This window comes from Onychomys torridus, chromosome 4 (assembly GCF_903995425.1).
Source record: "Onychomys torridus chromosome 4, mOncTor1.1, whole genome shotgun sequence".
In the NCBI taxonomy this organism is placed as follows: domain Eukaryota; kingdom Metazoa; phylum Chordata; class Mammalia; order Rodentia; family Cricetidae; genus Onychomys; species Onychomys torridus.
In genome coordinates, this window is record NC_050446.1 from 125,529,768 (window position 1) to 125,547,685 (window position 17,918).

General features: G+C 52.5%; 1 protein-coding gene across 1 annotated transcript in view; it reads right to left on the reverse strand.

Annotated features, from left to right (window-relative positions):
• Nucleotides 1-2,941: 2,941 nt before the first annotated feature.
• Ptgis (prostaglandin I2 synthase) overlaps nucleotides 2,942-17,918 on the reverse strand; it is a 30,960-nt gene continuing 15,983 nt past the window's right edge. Inside the window, exons 6-10 of the mRNA XM_036184329.1 lie at nucleotides 14,973-15,154; nucleotides 7,924-8,092; nucleotides 7,018-7,199; nucleotides 6,592-6,743; nucleotides 2,942-3,486 (exon numbers count right to left, since the gene is read on the reverse strand). Coding sequence (XP_036040222.1) covers nucleotides 3,342-3,486; nucleotides 6,592-6,743; nucleotides 7,018-7,199; nucleotides 7,924-8,092; nucleotides 14,973-15,154 — 830 coding nt within the window. The 3' untranslated portion in view covers nucleotides 2,942-3,341. The remainder of the gene's footprint in view (nucleotides 3,487-6,591; nucleotides 6,744-7,017; nucleotides 7,200-7,923; nucleotides 8,093-14,972; nucleotides 15,155-17,918) is intronic.

Sequence of the window (17,918 nt, forward strand, 5' to 3'; positions counted from 1 at the left end):
GGCTCCCAGGATGAGACCTTCCTGGGTGGATCAGGACTTCCTCTTCACCACCTCCCAGCAGCCGACCTCACCTCCAGACCCAGAAGCTCCCTCTTGAGAATCACACAGAGGCAGTTCCTGACAAGGCCACTTTAACAAGCGTGTGTCCACCTGACAGCATGCCACAAAGCTTGAATGCTGTGTCGAGACGGCAAGGCACAGCCACTGTGCCGCTCATGAAACACACTGTGACGCTGTGTTTATTAACAAGACAAAACACAAAACAAAAGCATCCAACCCGACACCTGGGATAGATGCTCAGCATAGGCTTCTTTCTCTATCTGGAGCCTGGGCTACCACCCCCTGCCATGAGCACTTCACCCCTCTTTTGGACCCCTTGCCCACAGTGGGCCCACCGATGAGAAACTTGAGGAGAGACATGGGTGAGGCCTCAGCCAGCCAGCACACTGGCTCATCTAACCCAAGAACACAGGCTCTGGGGCCCAGAGTCTTGACTTCCACTGTCCAGGGCCGGTTTATTCTTCACGGTTCTATGGGGCGTGGATGATATAGGCCCACTCCTGCCAGCATTGGAAAAACGAGCGGATCTGCTTAAAGGAGAACATTTGACAGACAGCAAATAACAGTGGAAACACAGTGAGATGGCCAGGGAACACCTCATCAGATCAAACTGGAACACTAGCACATCTTGCCACCCTGAGCACAGCCGGGAGTGGAGAGGTTCGATCTCCCATGCAGGTGGCTAACTCATCTCTCCTCTCTAAGCTGCCAACTCCTCCGGCCCTTCCTCTTTCTCCAGACAGTCTTGTGTATCCCAAGCGGGCTTCAAACTCACTATGTAGCCAAGGGTGACTTTTGAACCCCGATCCTCCTGCCTCCACCTTGCTGGGATTCCAGGCATGCACAACCATAACCCAATTTATGCAGCACTGGAGACGAACTTGGGACTTTGTGCGTGCTAGCTCACCACTCTATGGCTAAATTCCCAGCCTATTATAAAGAAGAAATGGAGAGGGGGAGGGATTTAAATGGGGGCGTGCATGACACTGTCCTCCAAACACTGCTTCAGCTCCTCAGGTCCCCGCTGGGCTGCCTGACCTTCACTGTCTTCCCCATACTCGATCCCCGCCTGATTGCAGCTGAGGAGGTGCCACCTTTAAAGGGAACTAGCCCTTGTCTGAGCAGAGGTGAGCATCTTGGGGACAGTCTAGTCTGATTCAGTTAGGATGGGGCTCTGAAGGGCTTCCCTCTAGCGCACCAGTACTGAAGCCTGTGAGACCTTCTGCAGCTATTTCTGCCACTTTCTTCCTCCCCTTCCAGCCGTGAGGAGGCAACTGGGGGTTGCCATGGAAACTGGCTCATCCTCCCACAGGAGGTTTGCCAGCTCTGATTTCCTGCAAAGATAAGAAGCAGGCAGCAGTGGGGGGTCACCCAAGCATGGAGATGGGTTTCCCTGGGGATGCCCAGACTCCTGCCAATCACACTGTCTATCCGGGAATCCCAAAGGTGCCTGGAGACCCAGGGCCAGGGAAGCCTCCCAGACCTAGCTCTGCTCTGAGAGGTGAGCCCCTGGAACACATAGGTGCAGGGCCTCTTCTGTCTTTCCAGTTAAAGTTAAAAGGACCTCATCACAGATGTGCCTGTGTCTCATAAGCTGCACCATGTTTCGGTGTTCCTGGCTGCCAGTTCTCTAATGCCAAACAAAAGTGTCCCACCACCACCCCTGGAGCCTTAGGAATGAAGAACAGACTACCCACCCAACATCTGCTTCTAGGAGAGGTGTGTAAGGCTGAACTCTACTGGCAAGAGCTATGTGACCCCAGGCAAGTCACTTAACCTCTCTGAGCTGGGTTTCTCATCTGGAAAGCTGGCATAACACCATATCTTCTCCAGGATGCTGTGAGGAACAGAAATATAGGTCTGCTGTGCCTGTCTCAGCACTTAAAGGCACTTGGGATGCTGGGTATGGTGGTACACACTTTTATCCCAGCACTGTGAGATCAAGGCCAGCCTGGTCTACATAGTGAGTTCCAGAGACACCCTGTCCCAAAAAGAAAAGAAAAGAAAAGGAATAAAGACCCTTGGGAAACAAGGCCTAATAGTAGTGAGCGTGTTTACGGTTACAGGGAGATTTGCAAGCCACAGTCCCCTTGAAGTCAGCCTGAGATTGACACAAAGGTGAGTTTTCACCACTGACTTGGTGCAGACCAGAGTCAGGTGAGCAGTGTGGCCTGAGGACAAGCTAGCTGGTCCCTACACTTCATCCACCAGTGCCCCCAAGAGTCAGAACAGGGGCACAGACTCCAATGCTTTCAGGACCAGAAGGAACTAGGGGTGTCATGTCAATGCTGACTCGGCCAAAACCTCATACAAGGAAGGTGGGTGCTGGGGACCCCGGCAGAACTCCTCTTTGGACTGTCGGCCCCGTGTAGCCAGGGCATCCACAGGAATCCTCCACAGATAATATGATATCTACTGTGTTGTTTGACCGGATCTTTCTCTGTAGACCAGGCTGACCTAGAACTCACAGAGATCCTCCTGCCTCTGCCTCCCTGGTGCTAAGATTAGAGGTGTGCACCACCACGCCTGGCTATTATGCTGATTTTGTTGTTCTTGGTTTTTGAGACAGGGTTTTTCTGTGTAGCCCTAGCTGTCCTGGAACTCATGTAGGTCTGCTTGCCTCCACCTTGCAAGGACTAAAGGCATGTGCCACCATGCCTGGCTATGTTGATTTTTAAAGTACAGGCTGAACAAAGCTGTTCTGCTGGCCTGTGTACACTGTAGCAGGAGTTTGTGTGCTGGGATGCAGGGAAAGACTCCCTAGACTGAATCTCCAAACATCTCACAAGGCCAGGTCTTTCCAGGTCACACTGCATCCCAGTCTTAACACAAGGGAAGCCCTGCCACCTACTGTCTGTGAATCAAGGACAGAGGACAGGCATTCATGTGAAGAAAGGGAAGGCCATGTTTCTTTAATAATCTGGGGACAGAACTTAAAACACATTGACGAATCCTTCCAGGGCCTCCATGACCCACATCTGCCATGCTGGCCAGGGCCTGGACTACACCGGCTGTTAAAGGTAGGGACAGTGACTGCTCTAGAAGTCGGGGGCATGGTGGTGGGGACTGCTGGCACCACAGGACAGGAGGCATAGGGTAACCTGGAGCACGGGCAGCCTGATTTGGAAGCAAGTCTTCACAGCGGGATACAGAGCTTTTCCTGCTCTCCATGTCCTCTATGGCCCCTCCTCTAGACACAGCATTCTAGAACAACAGGGAGCCAGTGAGGAAGGCACGGGAAGTCAGGAGACCCCAGGTGAATGTCGTGTCTGCTCCACGGGTCACAGCCTGACACGGTACCGGATGGGCACGTCCTCCTCGGGCTGCATCAGACCGAAGCCATATCTGCTGAGGTCAAACTCAGGGACCTCTGTGTCCTCGCTGCCCAGCTGCAGGTCGAAGTGAGTCAGTAGGAGGACCACAAATCTGCAAGGAGAGAGAGTGTTTCAGCCGGTGTGCTTCTCGGGGCTTGGCAGAGCCTGGTAAGGTGAGGACAGCCCCAAGCGGAGTGAGGCTGAGTGGCTGTGCCCATGGCAGTCATTTCTACATCACAGCCCTAAGAGCCAGGGTGTGGTTCCCCAGATCTCCTGCCTGCAGCATCATGTGCAGATAATGGAGTGGCCAGAGGGAGGGCCCAGCCCCAGCCCCCAGCCCCCAGCCCCCAGCCCCAGCCCCCAGCCCCAGCCATGTGTCTCTAACCCCACACCCACAGCACCTGGGTAGTCCTGAGTCCCAGGTGCGTCACAATGCTCATGGTGACTGGCTCTTCCAGCCTCCTTCCCCTAAGCTTAGCAATCTTATAGTCAGCCCTGGCCAGGGCCACAGTCACCAGGAGTGCCTGTAAAATTAAAGCTGACACCACTCCCTCAAGACTTCTTACATGTGACGCAACTGTCACCAAGGGCCACCTTTGCAAGGCAGCACTCTCTACCACCACCTTCTGGAGACACATAAAGCTGTCATGCCTAGGGTGCCATCAGCCTCAATGACAATGACAGGCTTTGCCTTGTGACTCACTACTGTCCACATGATCCTGATTGTCCCGTGCCTCATCCCTGTCCCCCACCTCAATCCAGGGGCCCAAAGCCATGCAGAACACACAGCAAAGATTTTCTCCTCTCACTGCAAGAGGAGCTGGCAAGTGGGTGAGCTGAGGGGAAGTGACCCTCGCCGGGGTCTGTTCCCACTTGGGGGCTTGGTTTTCCTGTGGGGTCAAAGGGAGGTAAAGGTAAGCTGGTTCCCAGCTCTGGAGGGAGAGTTTATCTGAGACAGGCCTTTTGACCTTAGTCCCCAATGGTCGGAGCTATCACAGCTGCCATTGGCTGAGAGCTTCCTATCAGGGAGCTCACAATAACTGAGGTCACAGCAAATTCTCTGATTTGTTGAGGTGCCATGAGTCAGGTACCATGTTAAACACATAAAACCCAGCACCTCTTTTGTCTGTCCCTAAACCGGATGAAGCAGGAACTGCAAAGCTATGTCATAGTTATTAATCTGAATGAGAGACTCTGTCCTGGTGTGACAGATACATTAGGATGCAAACATGAGCAGAGGCAACCTCACATTTGCTCACATGCTGTTTCACGTCCCAGACGCAGGGGTGCATGCAGAGCCTGCACTAGCCAAGCATACATACATGAACATCAACCGACCGCCCTATTCATCAGACTTTGTGCCTTTTTAAAAAGTTTTATTGCCAGGCGGTGGTGGCGCACATGCCTTTAATCCCAGCACTTGGAAGGCAGAGGCAGACGGATCTCTGTGAGTTCGAGGCCAGCCTGGGCTACAGAGCGAGATCCAGGAAAGGTGCAAAGCTCCACAGAGAAACCCTGTCTTGGAAAAAAAAAAGTTTTATTTTTTTATTATGTGTGTGTGTGAGGTATGGGGGAGAGATAGGTGAGTGTGGGAGGTATGGGGGAGGGATATGTGCACATGCATGCAGTACCTGAAGAGGCCAGAAGAGGGCATCAGATCCCCTGGGGCAAGAGTTACTGGCAGTTGTGAGCTGCCTGACCAGGGTGTTGGGAACTAAACTCAGGTCCTCTGCAGTAGTTTAGTCACTCTTAATTGCTGAGCCTGCTCTCCACCCTTGTGCATTCTTTAAGCATGTGTGAAACTGCATGACCACCTTCCATTTGGCTCTAATTTTCCTCAGGTGTCACTGATGACAGTTTCAGATGCTAGGCTTCAGACTCCCTGTGGTTTTATTTTGGGGGGTTTATTTTGTGATGCTGAGCATGGAGCCTCATGCCTCGTGTATGCTAGGCAGCACCCCACATCAAGATCCAACCTCAATCACCTTGTTATTCTTACGTTTGAGATAAGAGCTCATAAAGTGGCCAAAGCAGGCTTTGAACGTGCCATCCTCCTGCCTCAGCCTGCCCCATAGCTGGCATTCTAAGTGCTGCTGAGCCTGACACCCACTGTCTTCACTGCCTGATTATGCATGACAAGGTGGTTTGGGGAAGGCATATTAAGCATTAGGGCAGAAGTGACTCCATCCTTATTTCCATTTTACTGCTGAGAAAAGTGATCAAAAGGTTAACATGACTTACTGTCCCCTGGCATGGCGCCTGCACGCTAATGATGTGAATAATACAGACACTAGCTAACGTTTCTCAAAGCCTGTGATGAGTCATGTGGGGGATGGGCACTTAGAAAACTCCATTCTGATCCATTTAGAGCTGTGATCAGCACCCACATTCTATAGCTGAGGAGACAGGCTCAGAAGGTTACAGAATGGAACAGTGGGCAGATAGCATAGTCCCTGGTCCAGGCAGTCTGTGACCCTGGAAATTGAGGGTCAGGGAAATCCCAGGAGGAGCACATCAGAGCTTCTCAGCTCTGCCGGGAGTTACAACAGCCAGGCAGGGGTGGGAGGAGGGCAGGGAACCCTGAAGTTCAGCCAGTTTCTGCCACAAAGGTCTGAACCTGCTGTGGCAGCCACAGATGGACAGCCATGGCCAGCTGGACTCAGCAGCCAGCGTTTGGTTTTCCCACACCACCCGCACAGGGAGAACACTCCTGCCAGAGCTGACCATTGTGTAAGAAATCAGAAATGTGGCTCCCCCCTCCTCGAGAACTCTTCTGATTTTTAAAAGAGCCCGCATTTTAAAAACACAAATAAGCCGGGCGGTGGTGGCACACACCTTTAATCCCAGCACTCGGGAGGCAGAGTCAGGCGGATCTCTGTGAGTTCGAGGCCAGCCTGGTCTACCAAGTGAGTTCCAGGAAAGGCACAAAGCTACACAGAGAAACCCTGTCTCAAAAAAACAAAAACAAAACAAAACAAAACAAAAATCACAAATAAACAGTTTTTCAGACAAGAGTTGAGTCTCTGCCAGTTTGGAATCAGCCTGAGGCCATCAATCAAAGCAGTAAGGGCATCAAGTGTCACCGCACCTTGGCTACATCCTGGGCCACGTCCAAGTCCTGCCCTGGCCACACCCCACCAACGGGCCCCTTCCCTGCTGGGCCAGGCGTGCTGTGGCCATGCGTGCTGCCCCCACGCCTTGCCTCTCGAGGACTCACTGTTTGATACTGTTGATGGCATAGCTCTTCCCCAGGCACTGATTGTACCCTGCTCCCCATGGCATGTTGTAATTCTTCAGCCGTTTCCCATCTTTGTAAAAGTCTTTCTTCTCTGACCCATCTGGGTTCAAGAATCGGTTGTATTTAAACACCTGAAACAAGAGGATGATGATGTGTGACGTCACTCCACACAAGCCTGCACCAGGACAAAGGACTGGGGATCTCATGCAGACTTGTCATAACTGAGCATAATGGGAAGTGACTGGACGGGGCTGGTTTTAAGGACTGTGGAGATGACGACTCCCAGGCTGCAGAGAGAGCAAGGATCACAGCAGCCTGTCACTCAGGACCAGCTCATCCCTCAGCCGCTCATTCCCCCCCACACACACAGTCCCTGAGATGTCCAGTCCTGCCTCTGCTACTGACCTCAGGCTCTGTGTAGATTTCTGGGTCCTTTTGGGGACTCAGGAAAGGAAAGAGGAGGAGGCGGTCACCACGTCGAAGAGAGAATTCCCTCCCGTCAGCCATAGGCAAAGCCAGGTCTGCCATGACCTCGCGAGTGATGAAGGGGGCAGCGGTGAGCCGGAGAGTCTCATTTAGGGCGCTGTCTGCAAGAACAAGCAGGAAGGGCTACCTGCTGCCCTCTTACCCTCTGGACAAACAGAGCAATGGCCAGAGGCTGCACACCTGACACACAGTCACAGCAAGGTGGGAAAAGCCATATGACAAAATGTGTGCTCTGTGGTCCCTGATGTGAGGGGACCTGGGAAGTGGGAGCCACAGGGACATCAGACAGCTGAGGAGGAGAGTTTCTGCTTCTACCTACAGTGTTCATTCCGTTCTGGAAATAGTCCCTGACCTTCCTCTAGGGGTCACACCCCTGTTTCCAGAAACTGGACAGTTGACCTACTCTTAGCTGGCGGTCTGAGCTTTCATGGGCTCAGCTCAACCCCCTGAGCCCTGTGTTTGGTTCTGGATGGCAGGCATATAACCCCAAAAGCCAATGAACACATCTCTGGGACTTTAGCTAGGAATGCTGGATGAGAGGCCCTGCCTCCAGCTGCTTGCCTCCAGAGACCAGGGGCACCCCAGTAGAAAATGAGGCTGAAGGACAGGGAGAGACCTAGCCCTGGCAACACTGTTCAAGCACCTGGGTCCACCTGAGCCTGAAGCTAGAGACTTCCTGTTGCACGACTCGGATTGAGTCTCTTTCCATTGCAGGTGCTTCAGAAACACTTGACACTAAGAATCCCTTGAGACCAGGAGACTTGGGTAGTGAGGACACAGAGGGACCCTTGGAGGTAGCCAGATTAGCAGGTTTGACCATCCTACCTAGCACAGGCATGCTGTCGAGAACCTTCTGTGGGAGGGTGGGCATCTGTGAAACAGGCTGCTCTGCTTGCCAGACAACACGCTTCAGTTCTTCGTGGACAGCCTCCAGGGCCTCAGGATTCTTGAGGAGGAAGAGGAGGAGCCAGAAGGCCGTGGGACCCATATTCCCCTGCAACAAGGAGAAGCCTGTCACTCACCAAATGACCAAGAGGTCTCCTCAGGCTGAGCGACAGCGCAGTGCTCAGCATGCCTGGTTCCCATGCTGGCCCATCACCCAGGCGTCGCCAGTTATCTTTAGCCCCAGACTGTGGCCAAAATGTGCTTGGGGCTTTGTTTGGTTCAGCCTCGTACCTGCTTGAAGGGCACTCCTGCCGTCCGGACATCGAGTGAGGCCTCTGGGCTGGAGTCACCCAGGGAAGCCTCCATAACTCATCCAAACAAGTATGCAAGAGGAGCAAGTCTGCGAGGCAGAACACTGAGAATGTTTGAGGGTGGCTAAGCCTGGGGCTTCCCGTGTTCCTCTACAGTTTCCACAGAAGAAGCAGATGACATCTCCCTGCGCTTGAACTTGGGCTCAGCCATGGACTTGCTTTGACCAACAAATAACATAAAGTGGAATAATGAATAGTAGAAATCTGGCCTTCAGAGACCTTGTTTACGTTCCCCCTTTGACTGGGCCTTTGGATCCAGGATGAAAGACACACAGGGCACAGCTAAATTGCCCCAGCTGGGTCAGTTTAGACCAGCCAGATCCACAGACCTGTGAGTGCATGTCTATCAACACAGGCTGCCGGGTTTAACTAGCTGATAACAATAGCTATTTATAGTTTAGAAGACCAAATTTCCTTAATGCTTCTTGTGTTACGGTTAATCTCTCGAAGGATGAGCAGTTAAATAAAGATTGTTAGTTTTTTAACAAAAATTCATTGAAACGTCCCAAAAGATCACCTAGGAAAATCAATGACATGGTGTGCTCCAAGACCCGTTCAGACCTGCCTAAACATCTTCACCCGGCTCCTCCTCACCTTTCACTGATGCAGACACGGATCCAGAGCAACCTCAACCTGCAGGGAGGTTTGGTCTATCCTAAAAGTGACTGTAGCCACAGACTCAAACAGCATCATTAGACATCATCTTTCCCAATAAGGTCTTACAAACATAATTGCATTGGGCAGAGGACATGAACTGCAGTCCTAATACAGAACCCGAAAATCAGAAACAAGCTCATACCAGTGAGGAGAATGATGGCCTATCATGTTGTAAATTGTTAAAAAAAAAAAAAAAAAAAAAAAAAAAAAATTAAGAATCCCGGTTCCAGCTGGGCAGTGGTGGCACAGGCCTTTAATCCCAGCACTCGGGAGGCAGAGCCAGGTGGATCTCTGTGAGTTTGAGGCCAGCCTGGGCTACAGAGTGAGTTCCAGGACAGGAACCAAAGCTACAGAGAAACTCTGTCTCGAAAAACAAAAACGAAAACAAATCCCGGTTCCTTTGGGTCTGAAAGAAACACAGGCGCGAACAGAAGGCTGCAAGGTGTGGGGCAGGGCTCATGGGAGCTGCTGTGTGTGTGAAGAGGGGTCTTGTGAGGGATCAAGACTAGGAGACACAGGACCCCCCCTGAGGTCCCCTGTGGGACAGAGGCTGGGGGCTGGGAGGTTGAGGGGGCAGATTGACTTTCTGTTTGGGTGGGGGTGCATATGCAGGTGTGTTCACATGTGGAGGTCAGAGGGCAGCCTCTGCTGTCATTCCTCAGGTGACACCCATCTTGTTTTAAGACAGGGTCTCTCGTGGCCTGGAACTTGACAGGTAGGCTAGCTAGTGAGCTTCGGGGGTCTGGCTGTCTCACCACCCCAGTGTTGAGATCACAGACGCGTGCCTTCACGCTTGGCTTATTTTTCTTTGTAACATGGGTTCTGGGAATGTTCTCCGGTCTTTGTGTTTACATGGCAAGCCCGTGACAAACAGTGTCATCTCCCCGCCATGTCCCCAGCCCCAGGCAGACGTTCTTTGCATGCACATACCCGTTCAACCTGTTTGAATTTCTTTTGTTGTTTTTTTAATTTTCTTTTACTTTTTAGCTTATACTATAATGACTTCATTTCTTCCCTTCTCTTTCCTCCCTCAAAAACTTTCTTTTCATATACTTCTTGCTCTCTTTTGAATCCATGGCCTTTTTGTTTTCTTTTGTTTTTCAAGGCAGAGTCTCTCTATGTAGCCCTGGCTAACTTAGAACTTGATAGTCTGGTTCTAATATCAAGGCTGGTCTCAAACCTACAGATGCACCTGTCTTTACCCTCAGAGTGTTGGCATTAAAGGCGTGTGCTACCACACCTGGGCCTGATTGGACTTCCTACTGGATGTTCTGCTTTTAACGGGTGTCCTGCAGGGGTGTCCTGCATGGTTTTCATGGTGGTCTGCCATGTCGTGAGGAATGTCCATGTTATGATATAAAATCAAATAGAAAGCTGGATTTAGACAAGTGAATGGCCTTAGCATCCTTCTGCCAACTGCACGGTGTGTGTGTGTGTGTGTGTGTGTGTGTGTGTGTGTGTGTGTGTGTACACACATATGTGCACCCTGGATTTCCCCCACGGTGGTTAGTCTCAGCTAGCTTATGGTCTAATTTTCTGGTCTAACCTTGTCTTGTGGTCAGGCTGAAGGCAGAGGCGGTAGTGGGACAGGAAGAGAATGTGGAAAGGTGGTTGGCCTGAGGTGGAGAAGCCAGTCAGCTCTCTATCACCAGAGTCCCCAGGGCAGCGGTTGCCCAAGACAGGAGCCAGCCTGTCCCAGCTCCAGACACCTTCTTCCACCCCCAACACACCCCAGCCTGGACCTTAGATCTCGGCCTCCTCCCAGGTCTTGGGATGCTGGGGTGTGTGCTACCTCCCCCATCAGTCTCCTGCTGGTCCTCAGGCCCCAGTTTCAGGCAGCTTGGAGAGGATCCAGATGATGTTTGTAGAGTGCTCAACGGGATGGTTGGCCCACAGGACAGCTCACTATCACTTGGAGTTATTACTTGTGACTCAGTCTCCAATCTACAATAGCTGCCACAGCCACAGATCCTCGACTTCAGCAGCTTCTTCCAGCTCCTCACCCTGCCTCCCAAACACTGTTTGTATGGGTGGTCCCCACCTCCCCGGCACTGCCCCGCATGCCTCCTTAGCTGGCTCCCTGCTTCTCCCCCACCATGCCCAGTGCAATGGCATTCGCTGCCGTCTGTCCACCGTTGGGTCCCACAGGTTTTGTCTGGCCTACATCCTTATCCTGAGCTCTAGACCATCTGCATCTCACGTGACCAAGCTTCTGCCTTGATTGCCCCCTCCACGTCTTCCCCAGCTGTTAACAGCCCTTTCCCCGTCCTGGGCTCACACCAAAGCTGACTGGATACTTGCTGATACTGGCTCCCAGCCTTGCACTACCATTGGGGACTCCAGGACCTGCCCCTCTCCCAGGCCCTCTCCACCCCACAGTAGAGACTGTGGTTTCCTGGCCTCCATGTCTCCTCTAAAGCACAATAGGCCACATCTGCTGCTTGGAACAAAGCTCCCTCACTGGAGGGGTCTGAGGGGTCTGGAGGGGGTCTGGAGGGGGTCTGGAGGGGTCTGAGAGGTCTGGAGGAGTCTGGAGGGGTCTGAGGGGTCTGGAGGAGTCTGGAGGGGTCTGAGGGGTCTGGGGGGTCTGAGGGGTCTGGAGGGGTCTTGGAGGAGTCTGGAGGGGTCTGAGGGGTCTGGGGGGTCTGGGGGGTCTGAGGGGTCTGGAGGGGTCTGAAGGGTCTGAAGGGTCTGAAGGGGCCTTGGAGGGGTCTGAAGGGTCTGGAGGGGTCTGAAGGGTCTGGAGGGGTCTGAAGGGTCTGAAGGGGTCTGAGGGGTCTTGGAGGGGTCTGAGGGGTCTGGAAGGGTCTGAGGGGTCTGGAGGGGTCTGAGGGGCTCTCAAATTGCCACCTCTCCATACATCACCCTCACGCCAACTTCACGGCCTTTGTACCTATTCTCTCTCTCTCCGCCTGGAACTCTCATTCCAGAGACTTGCATGGTGGCTCACCCTTCACGCCAAGTCTCTGCTCAGATGTCTGTCACCTGCCCACTGGTACCTCTCTACTGTTCTCTCTCATGACCTCACAGACTCACCCATCTGTTAACTGCTCTTCCCTGCTGGAATCTTGCTCTGTAGATGAGAATTTTCTTCTGCCCTGCCCACTCCTCTATGCCCGGTTTCTAGAATGAAGCCACATACGCATACACACAGAGGCTGAATACATTTCTGTTGCTGACGTTTCATTTGGTTGGTTTTTTGAAACAAGGTCTCATGTATCCCAGGCTAGCCTCATACTCACCACAGAAGAGTGTGACCTTGAACTTATGGGCCTCCCGCCTCCACCTCCCAAGTGCCGGGACGGCAGGCGTATGCCGTCAGGCTGGTTCTACAGCTCTCTGATGAAACACCTGGGCAGCCTTTGTCACCTGCTGGGTGCAGGCCACAAGCTCCTTTCACTGTCCCGCCATACCCTGAGGAAGGAGCTGCATAGCTGTTGTATGGGTGGGTAAACTGAGGCACTGCAGGGCGTGGGGACCGACGTGCTAGAAAATGAAAACTGCCTTATATCCGGGCAGGCCCCACAGCTGGTGTCCAGAGCTGTTGGACCATACAGCCTCCTGCCCGGATGTCATGACTCCGAGTCCTCCAGGCCCCTCTGCTGGGAGGGCTTGTCCCCACTCCAAGCCGTGCTGGAGGCCATTCCCTGCGATCTGGCTCTCAGGTGCCTGGCCAACTTCCTACTCCGTGGACAGCAGTCACTTCCACAGGGGGCTCTGAGGACACTTCAGAGCGCCCTGTCCTTTTGGCCCACAAATATGTTATCAGGCATGCATAGGGCCAACTGCTGATTAAGCCCTGGCCTGCCGCTGCCAGCCTTTGCCTGCTGGACAGTTAATAGCTCTGAGGACAACTAAAAATAAGTTGCCACTCGATGGAGAGGAATCACCCAGGGAGACCAGCCTGTCCGACAGTCACTGCCAAGTGGGGCCCAGAGAAGGCAGGGGGCTGGGTGGGGTGAGAGCAGTGACCAGGCCTCAGACTCACAGCATCCAAGCGATTGCCCCTTCCTCCCATGTCAACATTTGCTCCATGCCTAACATCACTGATTGCTATCTTAGTTCCCTTTATCGATCTGATTCTCCAATATCTCAGTGGCCAGCATAGCCTCCTCACTGGTGACCTGTTCCTGTCTATAAGGAGAACTTTAAGATCTCAGAAATCGAGGCTGGAGGGATTGCTCAAAGGTTAAGAGCATTCACTGTTCCTTCAGAGGACCTGGGTTCAATTCCCAGCACCCATGTGGTAGCTCATAACCATCTATAATAACTCCAGTTTCATGGGATCTGCTGCCCTCTACTAGCCTCCTAGGTACCAGGTACACACACACACACACACACACACACACACACACACACACACACACTTAAATAAATCTTCAAAATGAATAGTTTCTTTAAAAAAGGAAAATCTTGGAACTCTCACTTGGCCGCCCTCTCCCAGGGAGATTCACACCATTGCTCTTTCTTTGGTGTGCTTACTCATCTGGCTCCCACCATGCTCAAGTCTGTGCTGTTGCCCTGGCAGGCTTCAACACTGCTCTTGCTATCTCCCCTGCCTGAAATATTTCTGAATTCCCAGATCTCTGAGGCTAGCTTTCTTGACATCCAGACACAGCTCAAAGATCTCTACTGGAGAGGCCTCCCTGAGCCTCCAGCTGTGACAGGTCCAACCACAGCCCTGCTTCCTACCACACATTCTCCTCCCTGGCCATTGAGCATGTTTCCTGGATCGCAGCTCCCTGCCCCGGCCCTGCTGAAATGCAAGCATTCCCAGAAGGACCTGCTCAAAGTACTCACAGGAGCTTCTCAGTGATTCCCAGAATCACTGGTCTGCACACTTAAAAACAAAAACAAATACAAATACAAATGCCAAGGTCGTGGAAAACAGGGAAAAGAAAAGACCACCAGAAGAATGGAAACTGAAGAGGCAGAAGGGCTTGGTGCCACGTAGGATGCTGATGCAGAGGCCCAGGCCAGGATGAGCGTTAAGTGACTACAATAGCTCTTCTCTGTTATCAGCTTGAGGTGTAGAATCACTGGGGAGGCCTCTGGCATGCCTGTGAGGACAATCCTGCCTTCACAGGGCAGGAACCACTTCCTGGTGGCCGCACTGCTGGGCTGGGTCCTGCCCTGTGTCAGGGGCCAGAGGAGCTGAGCACAGACGATGTTCTCTGTTCTATGCTTTTTGACCACAAGTGACTAGATGGCAAGCTCCTGCCGCTGTGACTTTCCCACAGTGATGGACTGTGACCTGGACTGTGACTAAAACACATCCTCCCTTCCCAAACTGGCTCTTGTTGGAGTGTCTCATCACAGCAACAGGAAAGTAACGAAGACAGGGGCATCGCTGGGATGACCGTGAGACACGGTTAGACCACGATCATGGGGCGGGGCTAAGCCTCCTAGTTAGGCATCAGGCTGTGGTTACGTGGGAGGAGGTTCTTGCTCTTAGGAGATGTTCTGACGTAAGCAGAGGGAAAGAGCTGGGCGATCTGCAACTCTGTCACACATGGGACAAAAATCACAGCAGGAGAGGGGGAAAGATCTGAGGTGTGAGGGGCTGGAGCCCAAGTCCAGGAGTTCATTAAACTGCATGTGAACTTTCCAGCATGCACAAGGCCTCATCCACTCCAGCACATTATAAACCAGGCATGGTTGCACAGACCTATAATACCAGCATTCAGGAGGTGAAGGAAGGAGGATCACATGTTCAAGGTCATCCTTGGCTACATAGCAAGACTGAGGCCAGCCTGGGCTCCATGAGACCCTCTTTTCAATCAGTCTGCCATTTTCCCATACATTAAATAAGTAATGCCTATTATAGGGAGCGCCAGCTTACAAAGCTGCTGGACAGGACAGAGCGAGGAATGGGAATGGCCAGCAGGCTGTGTGCTCACACCCTCATCTGCTCATACCAGCGCACACATGTGAATTCCACACCTACACACCCATGCCCACCTGTGTGGCCCAGAGCTGCAGCACCACTGCCCGGGCCTGCATTTCCTCCGACACCCCCATCTCCTCCAGGTGCCTCATGTAACTCTGCAGCCAGCTGCTCCGGTCAGCCCTGGTGGCCAGCTGGGCTGGGGACAGCAGCTTCCACAGGCGGCCTTTGACACTGCAGGCGTGGTCTTTGTCCCCTGCAGGGACAGAGCACAGAGGAGAAAGGTTTTAGAGCACAAAGCCACAAGTGTTCTGGGTGTCACTGGTGGGAAAGCTTGGGGTGAAGCTCTGTAAGAGTCACCTTGCCTGGGACCCATGTCGCTTAGCACAAAGGCATAAGGCCCTGTCCTGCAAGAGAGAACTCCCCATAGCAAAACCGAATCGAGATTTGGTAAATGTGTGGGCTCTGTGGGGCCGGGTAGGAGGACCACACTCCAGGTGTCAGCCTTCCTCCTCGGGACCTAGCCCAGAGCAAGGCCACCATGCACACAAGACCAAGGACTCAGCATATCAGAAAGAGCCGCACTGGCCATCGGTGGAAACACAGATGTGGGGGCTCCACTCCATTTCCTCTAGAGCAGACAGGTAAGGTCAGCGAAGGAAGAGACCCTGAGGAGGCCATATAGACCTGAAGAAGGAGACCTCCAGTCTGCTGCAACACACTCCCCAGCCTGGTAGAGCAAATGGCTCCACCCAGGCAGAGTCGGTGCTGTCTAAAGAAGCCAGTGATCCAGGTGCTCATTGTAGAAACTCACATGTGTCTGTCTATAGTTCCTGGTGCTAGGGGTGGAACTCGGGCCTTTGCACATACTGAGCTTGCCCTAGCCTCCTTCTCCATTTGTAACGTTGACATTGAAGCCGGCGAAGGCCATAAAAGTACCTCAGAATATCTGAAGCTCAACTTTGCCTCAAGGACACCAGCCTGGACATGAAGCAGGTATAGGAGAGGACCTCTGTCTACAGAGGTGACCCACAGGGCAGTGTGCTTGAAACAAAGTCAGGCACTGAGGGTCTACACAGAACAACACTGCTGGCATGTGGTCTGTGAGCTACAAGGCAAGGCTGGGTTGTTGACATAAATGCTATACAGTGAGCTGTCCCACCTGTTACATCCCCCGGTGACACCACACTGGCTGCCCATCTGTACCAGGGTGGCATCGTCTAGTAATGCTTTTCTAGGAACTAGTCTCATCTTTATACCCCACCTCATAGCATACACACAAACATGAGGTTCGCTGGTCTCCAAAGCTACCCCTGGGGAAACTGGCACCACCTGGGGTTGCTAGAAAGCTCTCTCACTGTATGTCAGGTGGCCTGCCCAACAGACTGAGACCTGACAGCCTCAAGTCCCAGGAGCTTGTGTGGATGGAACGTGTGGCTAAGCACAGGCTTATGAGTGTGCACATGTTGAGGGGGCATGCATGCATAGGCTTATGAGTGTGCAGATGTTGAGGGGGCATGCATGCATGCATAGGCTTATGAGTGTGCACATGTTGAGGGGCACATGCATGCACAGGCTTACTAGTGTGCACACGTTGAGGGGAGCATGCATGCATGCATAGGCTTATGAGTGTGCACATGTTGAGGGGCACATGCATGCACAGGCTTACTAGTGTGCACATGTTGAGGGGAGCATGCATGCACAGGCTTATGAGTGTGCACATGTTGAGGGGCACATGCATGCACAGGCTTACTAGTGTGCACATGTTGAGGGGAGCATGCGTGCATGCATAGGCTTATGAGTGTGCACATGTTGAGGGGGCATGCATGCATAGGCTTATGAGTGTGCACGTGCTGAGGGGGCATGCATGCATGCATAGGCCTATGAGTGTGCACGTGTTGAGGGGGCATGCATGCATGCATAGGCCTATGAGTGTGCACATGTTGAGGGGCACATGCATGCATGCATAAGCTTATGATTATGCATGTGTTGAGGGGAACATGCATGCATAGGCTTATGAGTATGCACATGTTGGGGGGCATGCATGCACAGGCTTACAAGAGTACATGTATTGAGGAGACATGCATGCACAGGCTTACAAGTATGTATGTGTTGAGGGGGGCATGCATGCACAGGCTTACAAGTGTGCATGTGTTGAGGGGGGCATGCATGCACAGGCTTACAAGTGTGCATGTGTTGAGGGGGACACACACATGCATGTATATGAGGAAGTTAAAGCTGAGTATCAGTCACTCTCCGGCTTCTTTCAGAGACACTGTATCTGTCACTGAACCTGGAGCTTGCAGATTTGACACATTAGCTGGCCAGCGATTCCCAGGGGATCCCACTGAAAAAGCCTCCAACTGACTTCAAAAGCAGTAACCCCAGTGCTGGAACTGTAAACATGCAGTCACACCCCACTTTTATGTGGGCCCTAGGACCGGAACTTGAGTCCTCATGCCTGTGTGGTCAACACTCTGCCGATTGAGCCATCTCAGGCTGTTTACTGTTTTTAAGTTGGTTGGCAACATTTTCAGACAATGGGCTCAACTTCTCCTTACCATTTTGGGTGGTGCAACAGTTCAGATTTAAAGCAGCAAGCCGATGGGCTCATTTGAATCACAAAACTTTCACTGTACGGGGTTCTGGAGAGCTCCTCCTGTCCTGGGAGCCCAGACTCCAGCCAGGCTGACTGTGAATCCTCGGGAGATGTCAACATGGGGGATTTTTAAAAATCACCAAGAGACACAGGAGGTGACAACATCACCCCGCAACACTTGCTCCGGATGTCCTCAAAGCCACCTGACCAGATAGTCAGAAAAAAAGGCAAAAGGCTCACCACAGCCACAGAAATGTCTGGCTGTCCCTGAGGCCCAACCTCACAATGTCAATCTCTTGTTGTGCAGTCACTGTGGCCGTGTGTGTGTGTGTGTGTGTGTGTGTGTGTGTGTGTGTGTGTATGTGTGTACACATGTGTACATGTGCATGCTGTGTGGATGTATGCATGTAAAGACAAGAGA